The sequence below is a fragment of the Zeus faber genome, assembly GCF_960531495.2.
Source record: "Zeus faber genome assembly, chromosome: 19".
Lineage (NCBI taxonomy): Eukaryota > Metazoa > Chordata > Actinopteri > Zeiformes > Zeidae > Zeus > Zeus faber.
In genome coordinates, this window is record NC_137206.1 from 12,812,827 (window position 1) to 12,839,667 (window position 26,841).

A 26,841-nucleotide genomic window follows, 5' to 3' on the forward strand; every position below is an offset into this window, starting at 1 on the left:
CTGCGACGTAGCGCGGTATCCACGGAGGGGCGGAGTCAAGAGACCGTGGAGTCAAGCTCCGCTCTGCAGGAGCCGCGGACACCGGACGGGAGGAGCGGAGGTCCGCACTATTTCTGGAGGAGGGTTCTGCAATGCACCGCTCGCCTTATTTTGGGTAATTCGTTTTGCCGTGCCTCTCGTGGGGGGAATGACGGGCTGAGGAGGACCCGGAGTGAGTTCTTCTCGGGGGAAGTGTCTGAGGACCGTCACTGGGATTTTTTTTCCTCTCTGGGACACTCTTCATGTTGCATGGGAAGTAACTCCTCCACGCCAAGGTAAAGATGTTCATTCCTGGAAAGGAATCACTTCAGATCAGTTAAAAATGCCAGTAAATGCCCCCCCACCCCCTCCCCTCCCAAAATGTTTAATCTGTGCAAACATACACAAATTTTTACCTCCTTCTGTCTTCATCTACAGTTGATTAATTGGGTTTTCCCTGAGGCTGCTTTTCCTTCTTTTTTTGTTGTTAATTCTCTGCACGCATGCAGATGCTTTCAAAGGTGAATTATCTCCCCTGTGCAGCACGTCGTATTTCATGACAAATGGAATGTGCTGCATAAATAAAGTGTTGCTTTGCTTCCCCAAATTGTTATGAAAACACACTCCATGGTCTTGATTATTTAGAGTGAGTGAGAGAGAGAGAGAGAGAGAGAGAGAGAGAGAGAGAGAGAAAACACTAGTTACTGGACATCTGTCCAAATTCTGGTGAACAAAGTGGATGTGTCACCTCTTGTGCTCATATCCCCCTTAACCATCAGTGTAAATACTGTGCTCATCAGCAGTGGATTGTGAGAATACAAATGCAATGCAGACACAGCAAACATAGCAATCTAATAATAATGCATTAAGGTTATTAAATGGAGGAGCATTGATTTATTTTTCTTATTTTTATCGTTTTCTATATTTAGCTACTTCCCGCCACAGGAAGTGAGTTCACCATTGACACAAATCCCATCACTGCCAATGTGCGACAGCCTCACACCTCCCACTCTCAAGCCTAAACCTTCAGAAAGCTCGGATGGAGAAATGGAACTTGTTGGGTGTCGGATAAGGACGCCGCGATGACTGAAAACACATTTACTGCCACAAGACGGGTTTAACGCTGTTGATTTCCCATCGATTCAACAAACAAACGACTCTTTTGCAGGAGTGACCCCCTCGACCGCTAAGTCACTTCACACATTGGTTCACGACGACCGAATCGTTTGCGAGTCGTGCATCACTCATTGATGATGTTTGTGCTCCGTCTTTTTGACCTTCACTTAACAGCCATTTTGAAAGGAGAAAATCCTCCCCTCGTGCCCCCCGGACCACCCTCGACCACCCTAGTAGTGCGGTGACCTCAACCCCCCCCCCCCCCCCCCCCCCCATGTCCAACATGTCTAACGTGGCCCAAACTGAGACTACCTCTTTCACCACGGACGCCAAGACCGAGGGAGAGGACGATGGCGGAGGGAGAGAGAGAGAGAGAGAGAGAGAGAGATGAAGACCACCCCCTAAACTTGTAAATGCAGCTCACCACACTCACGGCGGCCTCGGAATCCGCGGCTCGGTTTAATTAAGTAAGTGGAGGGAGGAGGACCGGAGGAGGAGGACGTTACATCAGGAGGAGAAGGAGAGAGCAGGGCTAATTGAGGGAGGGAGGCTTGGCAAGGACATACGAGGGGGAGGAGGAGGAGGAGGAGGAGGAGGAGGAGGAGGAGTGGGTGGAAGGGGTGGTTTGAAAGACAGTAAGGCGAGAGGGAGGGGGAGATGGGGGGGGGGATGTAATTGAGGAGGTGGAGGTGGACGTGTGGGAGACGGGAGCTGCAGGACGGTGGCCGCCACCAGCTGAATGGATGTGACCTCTAGCCCCCAGCTAACAGCTGCCAGAGCGGGCTGGTCGTTACCTGATTTACAACACACACACTGACGGACACACCCAGGCCTCTCTGCAGGAGGTGTGTGTGTGTGTGTGTGTGTGTGTGTGTGTGTGTGTGTGTGTGTGTGTGTGTTTTCGTGTCAGTGAGTGGGACACAGACCGTATGTGTCAACTTGTCCCCTTTTCAGACAGAAGTGATGAATGTGCACTCTGTGCGTGCGCGTGTGTGTGTGTGTGTGTGTGTGTGTGTGTGTGTGTGTGTGTGTGTGTGTGTGTGTGTGTGTGTGTGTGTGTGCGCGTGTGTGTGTGTGTGCGTATGTGTGTGTGTGTGTGAAGGTGATAAATGTGCTGATAACTGCTCTGTGGTATAGAGGGAAATCTAATTTAGGAGGCTACAGTGCCATTACTGCTACAGTACACATATACATATACTATTGCCTACACACACCCATACCCCCCACCCCCGACTTCCTCTATGTTCTCTCCGCCCTAAAACTCGGGAGGCAGCGCCGGGATTTTTAAGGGCTGAGCAAAGTTTGCGACGGGCCGGTGGAAATCGGGCTGAAATTGTCAGTAAATGAGGAGAGAAGTTCAGCAGCCTCCTCAAGATGTTTATTATTGTGCCGAGTTGACGGTCCAATGGGGTGTGTTGAGCCAACGCCTGCTGGGCTCATTTGGATGGAAAAAAAAAATAAAAAACGTGGCTAGGAATGTGGAATTACTCGCTGATACGAGCGCTTCTGACACTCGCACGCCTGAACCTGACAAGTTCCGAGAATGACGCCAATGAGAGCTTTAAGCAGATTATTTGCGTTGATATGTGGAATGTGTTGATTTCCTTCTTGACGAGAAAATCTTTTTATTTTATTTTTCTAAAATATGTCGTTTTCCTGGACAAATGTCGTGTTTTAGCATCCTATCAAAACAAAAAAAAAGCATTTTGTTGTAATAGCTGTTTGAAATTCGTAATAACATCATCATGAACTGGCAGACGAGGAAGGCTTGGCTTGGACCTGTTGAACCATTAGAGACCCCTTTAGTGGTACCAAACAGCTTCTATCTTCTTTTTTTGGAGAATTCCAGAAGATAATTCATAAGTCCTTTTATGATCCTATGGGAATTTCATGTATTGTTGAAATAGTCATATTCAACTTAACTGAATATGCATGTATGTTTAGGGTGAAGTTATGTGGGCAGTTCATTAATAAAGCAATTATTCCTTTTTATGTAGCCTCATATGTCCCAGAGAATGAGGGACATTTTTTACTCAAAAGTTTATTTCAGGACATTGCATTTGACATTGTAAAAAAAAAAAACGGAATGTTCCCTTGAATTTAAGATTTATTTGGTTGAAATCCTTCCTAGTATGGTCCTACTGTGAGGTGGATCTACTGCCAGGCTGCTGTATACCTAGGCTCTTTTCATCAACTCATTTTTCACAAATATCCATCTCAGAGGCGGCGGAGAACAGGACTGTTGAGTTGTGGAAACTCCATGCCCTCCAAAGTACGCTCTGAGAATGGAACAGGACAGATATTCCTCCACCGTTCCCGAAAGGAAGTACATGCAGCTAAAGAGTGCTCAGTGTTTAAGGTCTGCATAAGTTCTCCCTGTCCCATGGTAGCGGAAAGGGAAGCCTTCATGGTTCAAGTGCTGCAGAGCCTGGAGCCCTAATGAAAGCCATCTGACCTCCATCAACATGCCTGTTTTTTTGGCATTAGAGCCTCAGCACCCTGGACGCCGTAAATCATCTGATGTCCAGGGAAATGGAGCTTTCTGGGGTTTTTAATCCCATTAGAGCCTCAGCGGAGGAATGATGCGAAGGTGTCCACAGCTGGTTTCAGGGCGCTACCGGGCATGGGATTAAAATCAGAATAAAGGTCCTTTTGACAAAAGTTTCTATATTCGGGGTGAAAAAGAGCTTCTGTTCATACACTTTGAGTATTCTGACAACGGCCACAAGCTGCCATCCAAGGTCATTTAGAGAGACAACGACATCGATGCTGCAAGGTGTCCATGCAGGCGTTGATGGATTTCTTTTTTTTAAATGCATGTTTATGTGCATTACTGTATCAAATCCCTTTGCCCTTGCACACACATCACCTTGTGTTTTGTTTTGTTAAAGCACTTTTTTTTGTCTTTGGCAGTCGGACTAGTGTCGAAGGTTTGTGGACTTCTTCCAGCAAACAAACCTTTGGGATCGTGCAGAGATTCACCGCAGCGATTTCTTACATATAATTTCAGCACCTGCAAGCTGTTGATCCATTTCTCTCTCACCCTTAAATATTCACGACTCACAGGGCGACCTCTCTTTTCTCCGGCCGTCTGAGTGACTGATGAGTTTGTTGATGTCTGGTAATTTTTCATGTCTTTTTTGAAAGAATAAGGATGACCTAGCTAGGTTTCTGGCAAAGGCGGAGGCAATATCCAAGCTCTGAGATACTAATTGCCTGGATTTTGGTCTCTGCATCAGACACAGGTTGATTGACAAAGACACCGTTTCGGCATCACGCCACATTTCGACCCCTTCGCAACAAGGCTGCCTTATCCTCTTTCTGCCCATCTGACTGTAAATTACTTCTCTATCTCCCTCGGCATCTCTTTTTCCTGCCGACTTTCAGTCTCTCTCTCTCGCCTGTTTTCTTCATTGAGCTGGTGAAATCTCATCTTCGTGCCCCGGGCTTCAAGGGGACCATCTGGCTGTTGGCCAGGCGACCGGCCATGGTCTTCCTGTGTGCTCGGGGTTGGAGCTTCCTGGATTCCACCCAAGGGAAAGGCCTGACTCGGCGAGGTCAGGAGGAGGCCCGGTCTTCAGCGGGTCCCGGATCAGCAGGCCGATTCCTGGGCTCACGCCAACCGCAAAGCCAAGTGAGCATCTACTTGCAACGCTGGGTTAGGGTTGCCGCTCAAGTGACTGGCAGTGCAGCGTTAGAGCAGCGGGCCCCAACCTTTCTTTGCTCAGAGTCCCACTGAATCAAACCTGATTCAATCTGAAAGCCGCTTACACACATGCACTGCAACCCTGAAATTATCTGGACATTACCCGGATGAGCTGCCTGTGTGAACACAAATGTCCGAATCATTTGACCCGGACAGTACCCGGACTCGGCGAGCGAGTGGGCGTGTCGCGTGTTGATGACGTCTCTATCATGCGCCAGTTATTTACCTTCGTGCGGATCTTCACGCGCGGAGCGATAGCTGCTTCGCACTGCTTTCTGCTTTCTTCATTATTCCTTTCCGCTCTCTCGTTTCTATTGCGGATACGTCCAAATACGCGGAGTATCAACGCAAAAATAAGCCCAAGTACTGAGAAGCCTCGTCCGCCATCTTGGGTGTGCTGTAAAACTCTGCTGCGTCATTGCGTCACGTCCTGTTTCCTGCACTCCTGCACACCAAACACAAACACTACACCAAACAAAGTATTTCCAGGTAGTGTAAATGCGTCACAGACACGGACAGTTTGTGTTTTTTTGCTCCATGTGTGAAAGGGCAACTCCGTGGGCAACAATGATCGGATCGTCACATCCGGATATTATCCGAATATTGTCCGAAGTGCATGTGTGAAAGCAGCTTGTGACATCTGACATGTAGTCATGGATTTTATGTTAACTAATATTTGAACAGACATTTATATGGATTTTTGAACCACATAGGAAACATGTCATCCAAAGCCTTGCGACCCCCTTTGCGATCTTTCCAGACCCTGTTTGGGGTCCCAAGTACAGGTTGGTTCACTGCATTAGAGGATCTCTGCACTGCTCTGGTATCATTTTGAGCAGATCACTTGAACTGTAAAAGTTGATGCCTCAGTGAAAATAACTCTTAACGGGTCCATCAGAATAGCCAAGTCAAACTCGGCTCTAGTGCTCCGAAGATTGACTGTCAGGGGCTGCTGCTTTATTTGAAACATATGTTTTTCTTTCTTTCTCCCAAGAAGTCTAAAGAAAAAAAAACCTATTGCTCGGCCTTAGCTTATCTTCTCTGTCCGCCGTGTTGTGACTGCACGCAAAATCCATTAGGATTAGATTCAGAGGGCCAGGTGCACAGGATGAGTTTGGAAGCAGCTTGTCGTTCCAACCCAGCTATTTTCACCTGAGACATGGCGCCTAGCAATAGTGATTCCCTCCTCTGGCCCTCCTCCAAAGATCCCCTGTCCCTCTTGTACCCCAATTGTGAGTCTGATTGTTGTGGGAGTCTCTTCCCACAGGTACAGGTTTAGGGAGGGAGACGGAGTCTTTACTGCACTGGGTCGCCAACGTGGCAGGAGTTTTTATTAAAGAGAGAACAGAAAACGCTCACTGGCCAAAAGGATAAATAATAAACACGAATAATGATCAGTCTGGGCGCAGGAGCAAGGACGCTTCGCTGTGGCTCCTGGACGGCCGATGTTCCCCGTGCGCCGTTCCCCCTCTGCAAGACGGACAAACATAAAAAAAACTCCCTGCCCCGGATAGGACCAATCAGCGCCACGAGGGCGCTGATTCGGCCGATTCGAGGCAGCTGTGCGGCCCCGGGAACTAAGCCATGCTGCCCTCTGCAGCCACGGCTTAACCAAGCCCCTTGATCCGCCATAATTGTTTTTTCTTTGGGGGGGGGTTGCAAGGGAGGGCAGGTAAATACTGCAATGAGTATGCAAAGCCCTTTCAAAATAAATGTATTTTTAGGAGTGCAAGAGAAACCACTCGGCTCAAACGCTATCGATTCCCTTTCTGGAACGTTTCCTTGCATTCCACTAGAAGGCTATATTTACACCCTTTTTCCCACACATCTGGCCTGAAGCCACCGTAATGTGACCGTGTACTTTGTGTGAGCAAGTGGGACCAGCATTTTGGGACCAGCTATATGCTGCTTTTTGACATAGGCCAAGTATTTTCCTACAGTATCAGATCATGATAATTACGTAATTGTATGGGCTGCCGGACTATTACCCTATTGTAATTGTATGGCAGCCCCTTATTGTTATTGGAAGAGGAAAAAGAACCAAACATTCTTGGAATTTTGAAGCCTAAAACTATCTGGAAAACCAACTTCCGCATAACACATGGACATGGTTTGTGTCTTGTTTGCACCGCACTGTGACAAAGACCTTGTGGTTGAAGTTTCATCCAAATCGATCCAAATACGGAGCAGATATTAAGACCGATTTTAAGACCGACGTGCCAGTACGCCAGTCCGAAAAATGTCCAACCCGGCTAAAACTATCTGGAAGACATACTTCGACATGAGCTAGAAACACGCGAACATGGTTTATGTGTTGTTTGAACCGCGCTGTCACAAAGACCTCATGGTTTAAATTGAATCCAAATCGATCCAAATCGAAATACCGAACAAATTTGGCCCAAAATATTCAGTTGCTCTGGTTAACCGATACGTCACACGAGATGAGATTTACAGTAAGATGCTTGATGATGTCATTATATTATTTACTATAAATGTACAGATTCCGACGGAGAATGTCGAGTTGGACCGTGTCCAGGCAGGGAGTGGCCCAAGTCATTCTTTACTTGTTCGACGTTAGCAAACTATCGATTCACGTGTATATTTATGTAGCTTGACCTGGCAGATATCAGTAGATCTGTTCATAGACAGACAGACGGATATATATATATATATATATATATATATATATATATATATATATATATGTGTGTGTGTATGTGTGAGTATATATACATACTGTATATATATATATAGAGAGAGAGAGAGAGAGAGATAGATAGACAGATATATATGTGTGTATGTGTGTGTCTGTGTGTATAAACAGTATATATGTGTCTATAAGGTAAGTATATATATATATATATATATATACATACATACATACATATATACATATACTGTATATATATATATATATATATATAGTACATGTATATATAAATGAATATATGTATGTATATATATATATATATTATATATACACATATATATGTATAAATGTATGTATATATGTATACATATGTATATACTGTATATATGTATGTCTATATGTATAGATATATTTATAGTATATTTATGTATATATATGTATATATACAGTATATGTGTGTGTATATATATATATGTGTATATATATGTATATATATATATATATGTAATGTAATAAATGTAATGTAATGTAATGTAATGTAAATGTAATATATATATCATCCTCTTCCTTGTATCCTTTCATTTGGCCTCACAGTCGGTTGCTTGAGTCACTGCTTTTGTCTGCCATGTGTAGGTTCTCCAGATTCGGGGGGAAATCAGGGACACCGGCGGACACTGTTTGGTATTCTCCTCCAACTCCCTATTCATCTCTGAAGGGTAAGGGATGGGATGTCACGGGGGAGGGAGGAGGCATCGGTCCCACTTGGCTTGCAGAGGAGGGAGGGAAGTGTGTGGTTGTGTGGGTGTTACGAAAAAGTGGAGGAGTAAGAGAGGGTGAAGGAAAAAGGAAAAAAGAAGGGAGGAGGAGAAGCCAAGCAAATACCACAAACTGCTCCCATGTGATAAGCAGGGGAAGGGCGGGAGAGAGAGAGAGAGAGAGAGAGAGCCGGAAAGAGGGAGTGATGGAAGGAGATGGAGCAAGGGAGAGGGAGAAGAGATGGGGTCAGAGAGGAGAGGGGGAGATGGAGAAGAAAGTGAGGGACAAGGGGTGGGATGGAGAGAGGCCTGAGAGAAGAAGAGGGCGACGGAGAAGGGAGTGACGGAAAGCGAAGGGGGTGGAGAAGGGAGTCGTGGGGGCTCAGTGGAGGAAAGGTTGTTTGTGTCCTTTATGGATTTGAGGCAGCCGACTCCCTTTTCTCCTATGGACTGCCCTTTCCTATTTCTGCTTCTTTTCCATTCCTCCGTTCCCTTTTCCTTGGCTGAAGAGCGTCAAAGGAACCGTACCCGTGTCAATATGAGTTCCAGCCCACGCATTTTACATTATCCCTGAACCTAGTCTTTTAAATGGTAAATAGGGTGCATTGATGTGGCGCAGAGCAAGGCGGCGGCGGCGGCGGCGGCGGCGGCGGCGGCACACCAGCTCAACGAGAGCAGTTAAATATCTCGCTCAAGGCCACTTCAGTACGCTACCAGGATCAATCCGGCAACCTTCCGATCACTAGACGACGACCCGCTATACCGCCTGAGCTACTGCCCCCGTAACGGTACAACAATATCATAAAATGGCAGTGGAAATCAGCGTTCAGTGTTTTCTGGATAATCACCACTGTCTATCAATAGTGCCCTGGTCACGGGCAACAGCAGCCTGGTTTCACATCCCTTAAATCCCCCTTACAAAGTGACACAAAGGGCTTATTTTACGATAATGACCGGCTGGCTGCAATTTATCCCTTTACGTAAAGCAATGGCCCTTCTGCCTCTTCTAATTGACTAACAAATACGGCAACATTTTAAAATGAGAGCTATCAGGAAAAGGGTCAGGGGTGATGTAATATGTGTGATGAACAGTAAACAATATAAAAGGCAATCCGATGGCGTCATGGTGGCTTCATCCCGGGCCTTCTCCTGCAGCTTAGTGAGGCTGATCCATCATGGATTGACTCTGTCATACTCTGTTGTGGCCTCCCTTCATTTTGTGCTCCGTCTGTCGGTCTATCCGTCTCTCTCTCTCTCTCTCTCTCTCTCCCTCTCTCCCTCCCTGTCTTTCATTTTATTTTACCCTTTCCCCCCCCCATCAGCATTTTCGTGCAGATCCTGTCTTTTGGCCTCCTCTCGTCTCAAAAGGAGATGGAGCTTTGAGAGGCGCCGCTTAGTTCCTCCCCTGCGTCATGGCTGTCCTGGCTAACATTTCCCAAAAATGCAGCCCCATCGCCTCAGGTCCCAAATTTACCGTGCCGCCTGTATCCGTGAGGAATGCCTGAGAGGGACGCTCCCCTTTTAGTCCTGCACCTCCTGTCAAGCATCACCTTTCCTTCACCGCTATAGGAGAGGCTGTAACATACCATACTTACTTAGACACACCTAATGTGGGTGTGTGTGTGTGTGTGTGTATGTGTGTGTGTGTGTGTGTGTGTGTGTGTGTGTGTGTGTGTGTGTGTGTGTGAGACATGTTTTATACAGTATCTTGAGAGGTACTGCTATATAGAGGCACTGCTATATATATATATACTGTGTATATATATATATATATATATATATATATATGTGTGTGTGTGTGTACACAGAATATACTGTATATGATAAGAGGATATATATATATATATCAAGAGTCAAGATTCTTGATATATCTATATATATGTGACATGTTTTATACAGTATCTTGAGAGGCACTGCTATATATATATATATATATATATATATATATATATATATATATATATATATATGTGTGTGTGTGTGTGTGTGTGTGTGTGTTTATATAATGATAAGAGGATATATATTTCAAGATTCTTGATATATACTGTATAGTTATATATATATATAGTAAACTATATTTTATACAATTTAAAAAAGTATATTTATATATAATATTTTTCTTATTATTTCCATCTTTGAGACCATCGTGTACTATTTTTCTCTTTTTATGGAAAATAAATATATATACAGCATAATATATATGTAAGACATTTTAAGATAAGATATAAAACACATAATTCCAGTTATGGCCTAATATAAACCCTTAAAAGTGGAATAAATACATAGACATGAATACCATCTATCCACTCCGGCGGGTTATCTTCCAAAAAAACAGGAGCCTTTCTGTGTGGAGTTTGCATGTTCTCCCCGTGTTCACATGGGGTTTCCTCCACCTCACGTCAGTAAGGACCCCCACCAAAAACATGCACCCATCATCGTCTGACCAGCGATGGACACTTATCACCTGGTCCCCGGGCGCGTCCACATATGCTGCCCACTGCTCCTGGCTGTGCCCCCGGAGGAAGGACAAGCCAGGATGGGTCAAAAGCAGAGGAGCCATTTCACCGGCCACCATCAAGCATGTGCATGTGTGTGTGTGTGCAAGCATGTGTTGTGGAGTGTCGTGTGACAATTAAAGACTGTTTCTTCTTCTTCTTCTGAGTACCGCAAAAAAAATCACAAGTCACGATGGCAAACTAATACTGTCAGGCAACATCTTCAGTGTCCCTCCTCTGAAGTACTACATTCATTTTAGATGCAATCAATTGAATATCCTTAAAAATTGAATTGCTTCTTTATTTTTTGCTAATTTTTCCAATTAATTTGATTCATCACTTTCCCAGATGTTTTCACAACCTTGTGGACTGGTGGGAGCAATTCAAGCAGTCCTTTTTCATCCACGCCACTGTTTCTGGAATTTGCACTTTTCAAACAAAACAAAGCAAAGTCATTCTTGGCCGTGTTAAATTAGAGGGTTTTATTCCACCACTTTTTGGCATCGTCCCACTTGTCCAAACAAAGTAGAGCGGAGACGTCTGTTCTGGGAAGCGCTCAAAGTTCTGCTCTGCCTGGCTGACTTTTCTTTTTCTTATGCATTATTCTACCATTAATATTTTTTTAACTCGACACCATATCCATACTTGGATGATTTTCTTGGAGTGCCAAACAGAAGCTCTCTTGTCCATTTATTATTATTTTTTTTTGATATGAGGACAAATATCTTTCCCGTGCCTGTCAGCGCAGGGTTCACAATTTGTTTTGGAGCCCTCGCAGAATATGCCTTCTGATATGGCTGCTTTTACACGCTTTTTTGTACATTTTTTTTAACATTTATTGTATATGACCTTTTGAGTGATTATTAAATGTTTTTACAATTTATTTTTGTTTATTTTATATGTACACATATCTTTTTTTTTTTTGGTAAATTTTACTTTATTTTATATTGCCAATTTTTCTATCCATCTATCTATCTATCTATCTATCGATTTGTCTGTCTCTCTGTCTGTCTGTCCATCTATCTGAGTTGATACAGAGGTTTAATATTCATTCACACATTGCAGTTATTTGCGATTTTTATTTAATTTCTCTACGTTACGTGTTGTGCGACCAGCTTCATCACATAAACCTAAGCTTTTATAAATTAGTGAAGTTCATTAACCGTGCACAGTAGCAACAGTGTTGTTTATCTAGTCCACTGCCGCATAGTGAGGCCTGAAACATCTGATTTAATCTCGGGGGTTTGCAGATGGGCTCTCTGCCCTGTTGTGTCTGTATAAACGGACATACAAGCACACACGCACACGCACACACGCACACACGCACACACACACACACACACACACACACACACACACACACACACACACACACACACACACACACACACACACACACACACACGCCCTAAGTAGTTGTAATGCTTTGCTCAACACCACCACACACACTGAACCTTAGTGCTTCCCTTTCCGCGGTTTGAGGGAATGCTTTACACGCTTTTTATGGAGCTCCTATTCATAGCCGCTGACAGCCATTGGTCAAGCAGGGATACTGAAATCTTCGCTTTTACCCCAATTTTTGCTTTCATTTAATCTTCCGAGCAAGTGATTCCTGCTGAGGCAGAAAATTGATTGCAAACTGCATATGATAATTTGATTTGTCTCAAGCAAAGCCCCGGCTGTCTAGACCACCATTATGCTGCTTTTAAGCAGAACGATTGATTTGATAGAAACATATCCCAGTATTCTCTCATTATTACTGCTCATGAATGGCGGCCAGATTAACAAAGCCATATGAGCAACTTATACTCGTCTTTAGGCAGCGGGGAATTCATATCTTTTATCGAGGTTGGTAATGGTTCAGGGCCGGGCACTATTGAGAAGTGGTTAGTATGTGCCTCAGCTGCTGGTTGCCAACACAGACAAGTCGCTGAATGGGAATGATCGTTTAATTGAGAGCCAATGATCGGAACCAAATTCCGGTCGTTCGGGGCGACCCGGGCAGCCGTTATCGTCAGGCCCTGTGGTTATGAGAAACCTTCTATGGCTCCCCGAGAACCTTAAATGTACGCTTCTCTGGTTTCCCGCGACAGAAAACATTATGCACTGTATTGACAATAAAGCCATTACTGTAAATACAATCTGGTCTTCGCTGTATTTCTGTTTGTCCTAATGGCCCATTTGGCCCGGAGAGGCCCTTTCGCGTTGCTTTGTCATCAGTACATCGTGAGCGTAGAAATAGGGGATGATGCATTAACATGGCTGACTGTGACCGAGGGACCCACAGGGAGACGGGGGGAGCAAGAGACCAGGAGCCGAGGCTATTTCAGTAAAGGGGAAATGTCGGAGGGGGCGGGTGGAAAATATATTTGTATTTATCTGTGTATTTGCCAGAGAGGTTTCATTGAATCAGGCCTCCCTGTTACCCAATGATCGATTGAGAACGGCAAAGCCCCTGAGACCGGCTATACTTTATGACCTGCAATTATAATCCCCTCGAACGTTTTACAGATTTGATCCGTCATCCGTTGGCGACGCCGCCTATAGCAGGTCTCATTTTGTTCAGGAAATGAACATATTCGGGTTGCCATGCGGACGGACCAACACGTGAGAATTATCATGACATGGGACACACAGCTCACTAAGGTTCAATGAAGGTGCATTCTGTCCGTCACGCCTCAACCTCCCCTTCCACGCGTTGAAAAACGCTGAGATGGAATGCATTTGCCGGAACAGAACATCTCTTGACTTATTTTTTACTTTTCCATATTTTGCGGTCTGCATATCCACTTGCGGCATGTTTCTCCATGTTCAAATTGAGGTTATTGTTCGGTTTTACCTCATTCCTGGCTTCCTGGTTAATTGGCTGCTTCACAAAAACCCAATACGATCCAATACATCGATGAAAATAAAAGCTCTCGTCATTTGCTGTGTTTCCAGATGGACCTCAAGCTGCTTTTGGTAACCACCCTGCTTGGAAGCTTTTGCTACAGTAGCGCACAGAAAGGTACGATTTCGCCTCCAACATCCCACATGCTCACCCAAACCGGCCATGCTCAGCTGAAGCACAAATTCTGATTGATGACGAAGGTTGTTTCGGTTGCACAATGATGTCATTATGGCCAGAATTGGAGCTCCACCTTGGCAGAAAGGGCCTGAAAGACCTGAAAGGACTCAATGTCCGGCCTCTGTCATCCAGTTACTGCGGAGTCCAGGCTGCGTTCCAGATGAGTCGACGTCTATACCGAGACAGGCTGCACGGCCCTTCATCATCATCATCCCTGTTCTCTCTCTCTTTGTTATTCTCTTGTCCAGAGGGGAACGAGTGCATCAACGCCAACGCCAGATACTGTGGGAAGTGCATCCAGGCAGGAGCCAAATGTGGCTGGTGCACGGACCCAGTAAGTGGATTGTGGCGCATGACACACATTGCATTGTATAGAACATTTCATACACAATGTCAATTAAAAGCTTCACATAAGGAGTAAAATACATGATATAAAAGCAAAGAAGAATAAAAGTATGTACATAAAAATTGCTGTGTCAAACAGGCCTACACACTTAAACATGGCAGGACTCGAACCCGCAGCCACTTTGGTTGTCGAGACTACACACTTAGTATTAAAAAATATATATATTTTATGAGAGAGTTTTATGCTTTGATCCAAGGCTTGGAAATACCTGCATGGCCATGCATGCAGAATTGTCTATGGGAAGAAAAACAAATGGGATCACCCTATCCACTCTCCCACTCCCACTAGGACTTCCTGAAGCAGGGCGAGATGGTGTCCACCCGCTGTGACGAGCTGGAGTCCCTGAGGAAAAGGGGCTGCGACGAGGCCAAGATCGAGAACCCCCGCGGCGGACAGAGGGTCCTCAAGAACAAAATGGTGACCAACCGGAGGAAGGGAGCGGAGAAGCTGAAGCCGGAGGACATCACTCAGATCCAGCCCCAGAAACTCAGCGTCGTCCTCAGATCCGGTGAGTAGCAGGGAGATAGAGAAACAAGGGAGAAAGGGCTGGGCCTCCACACCGTTATAATGGATTTGATGGGTGATGGTTACAATTATTTAAGATTAAGATTTTTTACCCTTTTTTATCCTTTTTTTTTTTTCTCTGACTCCTTGTTTTTTCCTTGGAGTGCAGGCGAGCCCCAGTCTTTCAACCTGAAGTTCAAGCGGGCGGAGGACTACCCCATCGACCTCTACTACCTGATGGACCTGTCCTACTCCATGAAGGACGACCTGGAGAACGTCAAGAACCTGGGAACCAGCCTGATGCTGGAAATGTCCAAGATCACGTCTGACTTCAGGATAGGTGAGAAGCTGCTTCCTTCCCGGGTCTTAAAACTGTTTAACAGGATAACTTATTAAACTAGTTGTTTGACTACAATTAAAATGCATCCCACCGACTCCTTCCATTGGTCAAAGTTGTTGAGGATTTTACTATTGCTGCAGCACTATCAAGTAAATGTATTTATTTTTATTTATTACACAATTATTATGTATTTATTATTATAACAATCAAATATATGACTATTTGCACATTTTATCTCTTTGGATGTGCTGCTGGCCTGTTGCAATCATTGTAAATACTGTTTAATAATAGAACCTACTTAGTGTATAATTTTTTATTTACATTTTGCTTTCCATCTTCTACTTATTTTTGGATTTTACTGTATAGTTTGTACAAAACTGAGAGTCACCGATAAGCAAAGTCAAATTCCTTGTGTGTGTAAGCATACTTGGCCACTAGTATGGCCACTAATTCTGAAATGCATCAGTTTTCTCCTTTGATTCATTTTATTATTTTTTCAAGGTTTCGGCTCCTTCGTGGAGAAGACGGTGATGCCCTACATCAGCACCACGCCGGCCAAGCTGCTCAACCCCTGCACGGTGGAGCAGAACTGCACCAGCCCCTTCAGCTACAAGAACGTGTTGAAGCTCACCAGCGACGGCAAGAAGTTCAACACCCTGGTGGGCCAGCAGAGGATCTCCGGGAACCTGGACTCTCCGGAGGGCGGCTTCGATGCCATCATGCAGGTCGCCGTGTGCGGGGTATGTGAGAAAAACAAAACAAACACCCGACCCTGCAGGGGAGAAGAACACGCACGTTTCCTATGGTGTGGTTTGAGCAGCCACACCTGTCCTGGGTCTAGGTAATTGGGGCCCAGGATCAGTGTGGCTCTTGGTTGAGCCTTGGCTCTTGCTCGTTGGTTTAAGCAGCCATACCTGTCCTGGGTCTAGGTAATTGGGGCCCAGGATCAGTGTGGCTCTTGGTTGGCTCTTGCTCGCTGGTTTGATCAGCCACACCTGTCCTGGGTCTAAGTAATTGGGGCCCCGGATCAGTGCGGCTCTTGGTTGGCTCTTGGCTCTTGCTCGCTGGTTTGATCAGCCACATCTGTCCTGGGTCTAGGTAATTGGGGCCCAGGATCAGTGTGGCTCTTGGTTTGCCCTTGGCTCTTGCTCGTTGGTTTAAGCAGCCACACTTGTCCTGGGTCTAGGTAATTGGGGCCCAGGATCAGTGCGGCTCTTGGTTGGGCCTTGGCTCTTGCTCGTTGGTTTAAGCAGCCACACCTGTCCTGGGTCTAGGTAATTGGGGCCTAGGATCAGTGTGGCTCTTGGCTCTTGCTCGTTGGTTGTGTTGTTAGTACACAGGGATTAACATCTTGCTCACAACCCGAAAGGTGTTAATTGTGGTTTTTGTAGTCATATCTCTGTCCTCATTTTTCCCTTAGGATCAGATCGGCTGGAGGAACGTCACCCGTCTGATGGTGTTTTCCACGGACGCCGGCTTCCATTTCGCCGGAGACGGCAAACTGGGCGGCATTGTGCTGCCCAACGACGGGAAATGCCACCTGGAGAACAACGAGTACACTATGAGTCACTACTACGTGAGTCCTGCAGTGGGCCCGCCTTTGGCTCTGTGGCAACTTTCGACTGCAATTACTGCAATCTAAATCTGACTTTTTTCTCTCCCCCTATTTGAAACGAAGGACTATCCATCCATCGCTCACCTGGTTCAGAAGCTGAGCGACAACAACATCCAGACCATCTTCGCCGTCACGGAAGAGTTCCAGCCCGTGTACAAGGTCGGTCCTCTCTCGTTCTCGTGCGTTGTCCTTCCCCCATTCCCAGAGGTGGACGATCCCTGCTCCAGAAAGTCAAAAATCCTGCCATGTTTCACTCCAGCCGCGCACTGATCCGGCTGATTCCGCTCATTGCGTGGACTCGATTGGTTGTTGCCAATCGGCAAATCCAGGCGGTGGACTAAAAATGCCGGAATGGAGTTTAACTTTCTGGACCCGGATTTTGCCCATTCTTAGCCCATACAGAAACAGAGCATTCTGAAGCGCTCACCTGCTGACGTCCAGAAGCATCGGCTCCTAGTTAGGTCATGGCAGCGTATCTTTCCAGTGAAGTCCGGCGGCTTCTTTTCAAACCCAAGCCCATCTCGGAGTTTGATTTGACCCCCTTTGTTGTCTGCGCAGACACACACACACACACACACACACACACACACACACACACACACACACACACACACACACACACACACACACACACACACACACACACACACACACACACACACACACACACACACACACACACACACACAGATGTGCTGTATCTGTCATACAGAGCATAAAAATCTCATTAACTTACTTTAAAAGTCCATTCTGAGTCTGTCAGGAGGAAGCAAAGCTTGAAACATTAAAAGCTGTTTTTCCGTCTTGGCCCTTAGTCTGATGCTATTTATCTATGTACCACAGTTGGAATTTAAGGGTGACTATTAAAGTTAAGGACAAACCTATTTTCTATTATGCCGGCTGTTGTTTGGGTGCCAGAAACAAGTTGTTTTTTTTTGTTGTTTTTCCACGAAGGAGCTGAAAAATCTGATCCCAAAGTCCGCAGTAGGTACGCTGTCCGCCAACTCCAGCAACGTGATCAACTTGATCATCGACGCCTACAATGTAAGCGGAGGTGGTTTCCTATGCTTGATTTTTTTTTATGTGCGTCCATGTCGACTGCATTACAGGGCAGACATTCATTGCATTACGTTCTATTTTTTTAAAACGCATATCCTCTTTGTACGCACAGCCGAGCCTTATTTGGCAGAGCGACGCCAGCCCAAAATTCCACTGAGGAACTGTAGTCAACATTCTTGGTGTTTTTCGACAGTCGCTCTCGTCCGAGGTGATCCTGGAGAACAGCAAGCTGCCGGAGGGAGTGACCATAGCCTACACCTCGCGCTGTAAGAACGGGGCGGTCGGCGAGGGGGAGAACGGGCGCAAGTGCTCCAACATCTCCATAGGAGACGAGGTGGGAGCTCTGTTTTTTTTATTCAAAATGGGATGTAGTGATTCCGAACGGTCTATCCATCCATCTATTCATCCATCTAGTGTATCTATCCGTCTACTCATCCATCTATCCATCTATTCATCCATCCATGCATCCATCTCTTCATCCATCTATCTATCCATCTATTCATCCATCTATCTATCCATCTATTCATCCATCTATTCATCCATCTATCCTCTCCTAGTATCATGTAGCGTTCCATAAGCCAACCTCTTTAGCAGTTCTGTCATTGCCTGATGTGAGTCAGTCAGTTTTCTTCAATTTGGGGAATTTTGACCCCAATACACAACAATAGGAAGAACTACCAGGGTTTGAAAATTGGTTATTAGTTAAATGTCATGCTCACTATCATTTTTGGGTTTCCGTCTGAAGAGCGCAGCGAGAACTTAACTCACCACCTTACAACTCTGATGTAGCAGAGCGGTAAGTTTCTCAACAGTGAAGTGTCACAGTGGTGTAACATTTGAATAAGACCTGGGTTGAAACACAGCGAACCTGCCTTTTAAATATGCAGTTGTTTGCACATTATAATTGGTTGGGAATTATTATTTTTTTGACTGTGTATATCAATTTCACTGAGCGCGTTTTCCTGGGTTCACTAGGTGACGTTCACCATCAGCCTGATGGCCACCGCTTGTCCCAAGGACGGAAAACCCGAGACGGTGAAGATCAAGCCGCTGGGCTTCACGGAGGAGGTGGAGATCACGCTGCACTTCATCTGCGAGTGCGAGTGCCATAAGGAGGGCGTCACCAGCAGCGACCGCTGCCACTTCGGCAACGGGACGTACGAATGCGGGGCCTGCAAGTGAGTCGTTTAATCCTATTTAGACACTTGGACAACTCCGGCTTCTACAACCTTTTTTTTTTTGTTTTTTGGCCTATGTCCCAAGCAACGGGACTGATAAGAAACTGTACTTTTAAAGCTGTGGTTCAAAAGTAGATTGCTGATCAGAGTGTGCATATTCCACCTTACATTTTAGGAAAAACAAATATATTCATATATTAGGCATTATATCATAAAGTATTGGTCCTCAATGTGGTGTCCGGGGACCTCCAGGGGGTCCTTCAAGAGTTGCCAGGGGGTCCCCAGTAAAATTTTTGAAAGTTAAACTTCACCATGAGATCATTTACAATAACGACTGTTTGGATTATAGTTTCACCGTTATAGACAAGTATGGAAGTTTGGAGTAAATCATATTTAACACTAGAAATCTGTTAAATATGATTAAATCAGATTGTGGGTCCAAGAGACAAAATCTTCAAATGGGATCTGTGGATCCTTATGCGTTTCAAATTGAGGGTCCCTGGATATGAAAAAAGGTTGCGAATCACCGTCTTGGAGCACGGAGGGGGCTTCAAATGTATCAGTACATCAAATAAACCAATCAAATCTGTAAATATATCTGCCATCATAGTGTTAGAAATGTCCCGACTACCACCACCCGCCTGCCCCCCTCAGGTGCAACCCGGGGCGCGTGGGCCGGCAGTGCGAGTGCGGCATCAACGAGGTGGCCACGGAGGACATGGACCAGACGTGCCGCAAGGACAACGGCACGGACATCTGCAGCAACAACGGAGACTGCATCTGCGGCACGTGCGAGTGCAAGAAGCGGGACAACCCCGAGGAGCGCTACAGCGGGCGGTACTGCGAGTGCGACAACTTCAACTGCGACCGCTCCGGAAACAGGCTGTGCGGAGGTGAGGACGGGTGGTCCGACCAGATGGATGAAGTCGACGAGATTTATTAGTATAAAGGTCATAGTCAAAAATCGTAGGTAGGTAGGTAGGTAGGTCGTGCCTCACATCAAGAAAGTAGGCAATGATAATGTCATAGTAATATGAATAGAAATGACCCTAAAAAAAAAAATTTGACAATATGCAGTTCAATATACTACAAACCTAAAGATTTAACAAATATTTGAAACGTTTTGCAATATACAATGAACGTAAAAATTGACCTAAAAATGAACAAACAATTGTAAACAAAATAAACTGACAAGAAAAAAAATAAAAATGAACAATAACCAATAATATATTTATATATATATATATATATATATATATATATATATATATATATATATATATATATACATACATATATATATATATATATACATACATATATATACACACACAATAACCTTAACGGGGGGGTTAGTTAGAGTTGAATTAGTATAAAGGTCATAGTCAAAAATTGTAGGTAGGTAGGCAGGAAGGTAGTAGGTCGTGGCTCACATCAAGAAAATAGGCGATGATTATGTAATAGAAATATGAATAGAAATAAAATAATAATTTGACAATATGCAGAACACCTAACAATTATTTAGAAAAGTGGAAATTTGACAATATACTATAAAGCTAAAGATTTAACAAATATTTGAAATGTTTCGCAATATACAATGAACTTAAAAATGGACCTAAAAATGAACAAACAATTGTAAACAAAATAAACCTACAAGGAAAAAAACCAATAACCAATAAAAAAATATATTATATAGACAATAAACCTTACAGAGGGGGTTAGTTAGAGTTAGGAATGTGGCTCCAGCCAAGAATCTCTAAAATATGGCATTGTTACCGTTTGATGTATTATAGAACAAATTATTTCCACCAGTTCCATTACTGGAGTCATGAGATTTGAGTTGAGGTGCATAATTAGATCAAATCTATTTCTTTGAATCCTTTTTGTTGTTTTCTCAAATTCAACCGGGAGCAGCGCGCTGGCATTTTTCACGTGACTTTTGATGTTTTGTCTTTCCTCTCGTGCAACTCTTCCGTTTCGTTTTCTCCCAGGCCACGGGCGCTGCGAGTGCCGGGTGTGCGTGTGCGAGCCCGCGTGGACGGGCAGCGCCTGCGACTGCTCGCTGGACACCGGCACCTGCCTGGCCAGCAACGAGCAGATCTGCAACGGCAGGGGAACCTGCGAGTGCGGCACCTGCAAATGCACCGACCCCAAGTTCCAGGGAGCCACCTGCGAGACCTGCCCCACCTGCCCCGGGGTGTGCGCCGAGCACAAGTACGACCAATAGTCATTTGACAATATATATTTTACACTCTATGTGTGTATGGCATGGATAGCGGATAGGGCTGGGTGATATAACCACCTTCCTGCGTCACGCTGAAGGGGGTTATTTGGGGTTTTTTTGAGATAGTGACTTGCTGGCTGCACTATGCCCCACATACAGTATGACATGTAGGGCATATGACAGTATGACAACCTTTCTACTGTTATTAATGTGTAATGAAAAATTTTATACAGCATCTATGTCAGGAAAATGTTGCGTTTTTTTTTTTTTAGTTTTGCCAAAAATCAACCCCTCCACACCCACTCCACAGGGACTGCGTGCAGTGCCGGGCGTTCGCCACCGGCGACAAGGCGGAGCAGTGCGAGGCGGAGTGCGGCTACTTCCGCCTGGTGAAGGTGACGGAGCGCAGCAAGCTGCCGCAGCCCAACGACGCCGCCTTCCCCGTGGTGCACTGCAAGGAGCGCGACGCCAACGACTGCTGGTTCTACTACACCTACGCCATCAACAACAACACCGAGAAGGAGGTGCACGTCGTCGACAAGCTCGGTAAAACAAAAACTGCGGGTGAAAGAACAAACAGGGTGGCGGGCTGCACAACTTCACTTTTGGTATTTAAAAAAGAAATAATTTAAAAACCCCAGCGTGGAGGAATTGCAGGGTAGAGTAAGAGGAGGTTCCTGTGGCGGGAAGGCGCTGGAAATAGATCCTTTGTATTTGAAAGTGGGGTGCAATGTTTTTTTTTTTGGTGTTTTTTTTTTTTTACTTTTTTCTTAAAAACAGGAGTAATTTGCATTTACAATAAACTAAAAAATATGTTTTTTTATCTAAATTAAATTATTAAGTTAGTAAAAATATTATTTATTGTTCATTTCTATTGTTAGGTTTTATTGTTGCATATTGCCAATTAATTTTGTTTATTGTTTATTTTGGGATTGTTTTTCTAACTATTGCTTATTTTTAAGTTTATTTTTGTGTTTGTTTTCATTATGTACTGTCTATTTATTCCTTCCTTCCTTGTCAGACTGCCCAGCCGGTCCGGACATCACCCCCATCCTGGCGGGCGTGGTGGCGGGCATCGTGCTGATCGGCTCGGCGCTGCTGCTCATCTGGAAGCTGATCATGATCATCCACGACCGCAGGGAGTTCGCCAAGTTCGAGAAGGAAAAGATGAACGCCAAGTGGGACACGGTGAGAAGGACGTAGTAGCAGACACGCCAAGAAGGTTCTCAAGAGGAATGTAGATATGAAAAACAGGTGTTGAGGCAGACGGAGGAAGCCCCCACGCACACGCACGCACGCGCGCGCACACACACACACACACACACACACACACACACACACACACACACACACACACACACACACACACACACACACACACACACACACACACACACACACACACACACACACACACACACACACACACACACACACACACACACACACACACACACAGTCTCTCCCTCTCTCTCTGTCTCTCATCGGCATTCTTGATTCTACAGAAATAGATATGATGTTTTCCTTTTTGTTTTTCCGGACTTTTTGGGGGAATGTTATGCGACTGACCCCTTGTGGTCGGTGGACCATTTCCTGGGCGTGGCCTCGAATCGCCCTCACGCTCTGTATTCCAACTTTCTCTCCCACTCCAGGGGTCACGTCCAAAATCAACACGAGAACCAGCCGGTTCAGCGGAACAGTATTTATGGTGGTGTGGCGCCACCTAGTGTTGTATTTTGGCAATACCATCATTTATAATACAATAATTATACTAGTTATTATAATCATTACAGTTATAATTATAATACAACCATTTTACGGATAATTGTACAGTATGGTTTAACAATAGTCGTACAATATTGTTTTAACAGTAAATGTACTTTATTTTTTACAAGCATTACAGTTACCATTATAATACAATAATTATAGGATAAATGTACTTATTTTTTTACAATAATTATTACTTTTTTTCTGGAAATTAGGTGACAAGTCATATCTTATCGGCTCGACTTATTTAACATGACTGTATATTTCATATATTATAATATGTAGTCGGGGTGAGGGTGAACTGCCATTAAACTTTGTTTGTAGACAACTAAAACAGATTTGTGCCACTTTTATCTGCAGTCTGACTGTAGATTTACAGAGGATTAAAAACTTAAATTAAATTATAAAATTACACAATCCAGTTGTAGCACATATCTGTGTTGAATATGTAATTTAAGATTACTTTGAACAAGGTGTGTCGCAAAAAAGGCAGAAAGAGAAACCTTCTCTTTATATGATACACAACGTAAAACTTTTTTCTTTGATTTGCATATCTATGTTTCCCCCATTTCTATCTCAAATTGGATTTTGTTTGCGCTTTATTTTGTCCTTTCCATATCCTGCTCGTTCCGTTCCTTTGTGCTCTCCGCGCTGAAACCCGCTCTGTCCCCATTTCTCTTTCCCGAAGCAAGAGAACCCCATTTACAGGAGTCCCATCAATAACTTCCAGAACCCAAACTATGGCCGCAAAGCTGCCGCCATCTGAGTCTGTATTCCTTTTCCCCTTCCCTCGCATGTTTTTATTTTTATTTGGATGTGTGTGTGTTTTGTTTGTTGCTGCTTAACTCAACCTTCCTTCTTCAAGATTTGTTTTTTGAACTGACGGAAGGGGGCTTCATTTCGCGAGGTTTTTTTTTTACAAACTGCATGGGTGTGTGGCCATTTTGTTTATTTTTCATGCATTTATTATATTTATTATTATTACCAAACCTTTATTTAACCAGAAGTTACCTTGACATTAAAATCTCTTTTCAGAGAGCAACTCAGAGACCTCAATTAACGTGTTGAACCAATATGATAAAGCAAATCATAAATAAATTATTCATAAAAAATAAATATTAAAAAGAAAGATTTGATTTTATTTATGATTTTTTTTTTTCTTTTTTTTTTAAGGGGACCTTTTATGCTCCTTTTTGCACAAGTTAATATAGGTCTGTGAGGTCCCCAAAACCTGTCTTTTGAAGTTTGTTGCTGAATATAGCACTCAGATTTTGCATTTGAGCCGTTCTAACGTGCCTTTATAACCGCCCTGTTCCAAAACAGGCTGTTTAAGTGGGAGGAGCCACCCTCCCGACACCTCGAGCTCTGTGAGCCAATAGGGTTTGAGCACAAGTTCCGGGTTCTGTGAGCCAGTGGGGTTTGAGCGTGGGTTCCGGCTTTCGTTGTATTTACCCCGTAACTTTCACTGTTTTTACCTTCGCAGTCCATCAAAGTCTGTTTCTGAACAAATTTGGGGCAAGAAGCAAGTAATCCAGTCGCTGAATCTTCATATCGCTCACATTACATCTTCAAGGCCTCATTTAAAAGGCTGTTTTGACTTTCGTTGCCGTGCCCCAAGCTTGTGGGACACGGGCATCTACAATAAAAACAAACTATTTTCACTGGTCTTGTTTGGAGGAAACGCACAGCGGGTCCGATGGAGGGGGATGACCATATAAAGAAATCCGTGATGAGCTGATGTCAGCTCGTGCGGAGAGTAGAAAAAAACCTTTGAAAACCGAGCATTCGGCTTTGGTTACTTTGTCCAGCGATGACTTTATCAGTACTTTGCCCCATTATTTGACACTTTGGCCATGTCCAATATGAACATCCCACACTGTAACGTTATATATATGACAGGAAATAAGGAAAAGCATAATAGGTCCCCTTGAATGCATTCTGAATAAATCTGAATTTCTTCATCATCCGTTGGCGGGCCGCGCCACAGGGGGTCTACGGGCCACATGCGGGCTCTCGGGCCGCAGGTTGGCCACCACTGGTCGAGAGCGAATATTTATATAAGTAACCTCGCTGTGGCACGATTGCTCTGACTCGCGTTGAAAATGTTGAGTGGAATCCCCCCCGTGTGTAACTTTCCAAAGTGGCATGTTGTTAAGATCAAACTTTATTGTTCCACTGCATCGAATGACACTTAAATGCACCTCCAACAACAAACAACGTATGAATTGTTTAAATGTTTCCTTGTTGAGCCCAACTGGTAATCCAGGTGTTGCCGTGCGTTTTTCCCTAATACTCGCATGAATTATTGTCATTTCTTTACATTCTTTTCAGTTTGCCAGATGCAATTCACTCCATTCACCTTAATTTTCGTTCCTTCCAGGGTGAAAACCCCATCTACAAGAGCGCCGTCACCACCGTGGTCAATCCCAAATACGAAGGAAAATAACGACGGGTTTCCGACAAGCACTGAAATCTGTAGTGTACATTTTTGCGCCATGAGTGGAATACATGGTCGTCGTTTTTTGGTTTTTTTTTGTTTGTTTGTTTTATTTTGCTTCGTTGTGGCTGCGGCAGATGAAACATTTTTTTATGTCTTTTTTTTGATGTACAGTACTGTGTATATACTTCAAATTGCAAATTTGCAAAGGAAACATTCTTTGAAGGCATTTTTTTTTATTTCCTGCCACGGGACTGGTATGGTACGGGCAAACGTTTTTCGCAACAACAAAATCCAACATTAAAAAAAAATTGATGTACAGTTGGATTAATCTAGGCACAAGCACCTCCCTCTCCGTCTTTCTTTGCTTATTTCCTGCTTCCGTCTCTGCACTGCTGTCTCGTCTGTTTTTTTCTTGAAGAGAAAACCTGAGTTTAAAACTTGTGTAAATTAAAAATGTGTAAATCTACAATTGAAAGAGCTAAATAGTATTCATTTGGATTCATTATAAGGAGTAATTGTTAATGTGTTGGAAATAAAACCTTTCAAAGTGACAACTGGCTAATTCCGGCTTCACACCGAATCCAAAAAACGCATCCCACAGTCGGATTCTCCCCCTAGTGGCCGCCGGGATGAATTGCCTCTAGGTTTTGCATCACAAAATACTGTAGTTTGTATAGTTATGGTGTTTGCAAAGTGCGGAAAAAAAACCCCCACACAATTCACTTATATAAAAGGAGATTGATTGATAGTGAATATAATGACATCTCTATCATGAAGGAGTTCCAGTTTGTTTTTGCCGTTTCTCGGATTCGGTGTGAAACAGGTTTTTAGAGTTTTGAATGTTATTCCTATTGGTATAGAGGTTAAAAACACTGATTTATGGATTGCTGGTAAGTTAATTTTAACACGTGTCTTAAATGTCTTGAGTGCAGCGATGTTGAACGATGGAGGGCTTTGGTTACAACTAATATCAAGTGATATATATATATTTTTTTTGCCATCTCTTCGAGTTCATCTTGGCTCTCACCTGTACTGTATGTCCTCTCCTGTTTTGGTATAGATCAACACAAATTGCGACCGTTTTTCTTTATTCGCTTCTCTCAACTCGCGCTGGTCAAAAGAAAATCATCTGTGGATCAGCTCTGAAGATCACCAAATGCTGCCTCTCTGTGCAAAAGGCGCAGGCCTGTGCAGCTTTGTGTTGTTGTTGAAGTGCCTGTTATTTTAATACTATGTTCTCTCACGATGCTGTGTATAAATGTATTTATTAAATAAAAGAGGAAATGCGTGGTGTGTTTTTTTTCTCTCAATCTAATCCAGTGAAAAAATACTAACAAAAAAGATCCTCAGTTGTACATGTAGTAAAATGTCCATAATTGTACTGTATGGGTAAAGTGTATGAGTTCACATTAACATAAAAAAATATATGCTGAGAAACAAATTTGTTATTTTTAATTTATTTTATAAATGTTTATTTTCCAAATCATAATATGTATGTATG

General features: G+C 44.0%; 1 protein-coding gene across 2 annotated transcripts; it reads left to right on the plus strand.

Annotated features, from left to right (window-relative positions):
• Positions 1 to 26,824, plus strand: itgb1a (integrin, beta 1a). 2 transcript variants are annotated; one of them, XM_080020493.1, is made up of 16 exons: positions 1 to 314; positions 13,681 to 13,747; positions 14,056 to 14,141; positions 14,502 to 14,721; positions 14,887 to 15,057; positions 15,559 to 15,797; positions 16,478 to 16,633; positions 16,736 to 16,831; positions 17,627 to 17,716; positions 17,925 to 18,065; positions 18,707 to 18,909; positions 19,564 to 19,802; positions 20,901 to 21,123; positions 21,444 to 21,679; positions 22,155 to 22,321; positions 25,281 to 26,824. In XM_080020493.1, the coding sequence occupies exons 2-16, from the start codon at positions 13,681 to 13,683 to the stop codon at positions 25,344 to 25,346; spliced, it is 2,400 nt and encodes a 799-aa protein (XP_079876619.1). In that variant the 5' UTR covers positions 1 to 314; the 3' UTR covers positions 25,347 to 26,824. The 2 variants fall into 2 exon arrangements, with proteins under 2 accessions (XP_079876619.1, XP_079876620.1); XM_080020494.1 differs by lacking the exon at positions 1 to 314 and adding an exon at positions 8,175 to 8,206.
• Positions 26,825 to 26,841: the final 17 nt, after the last annotated feature.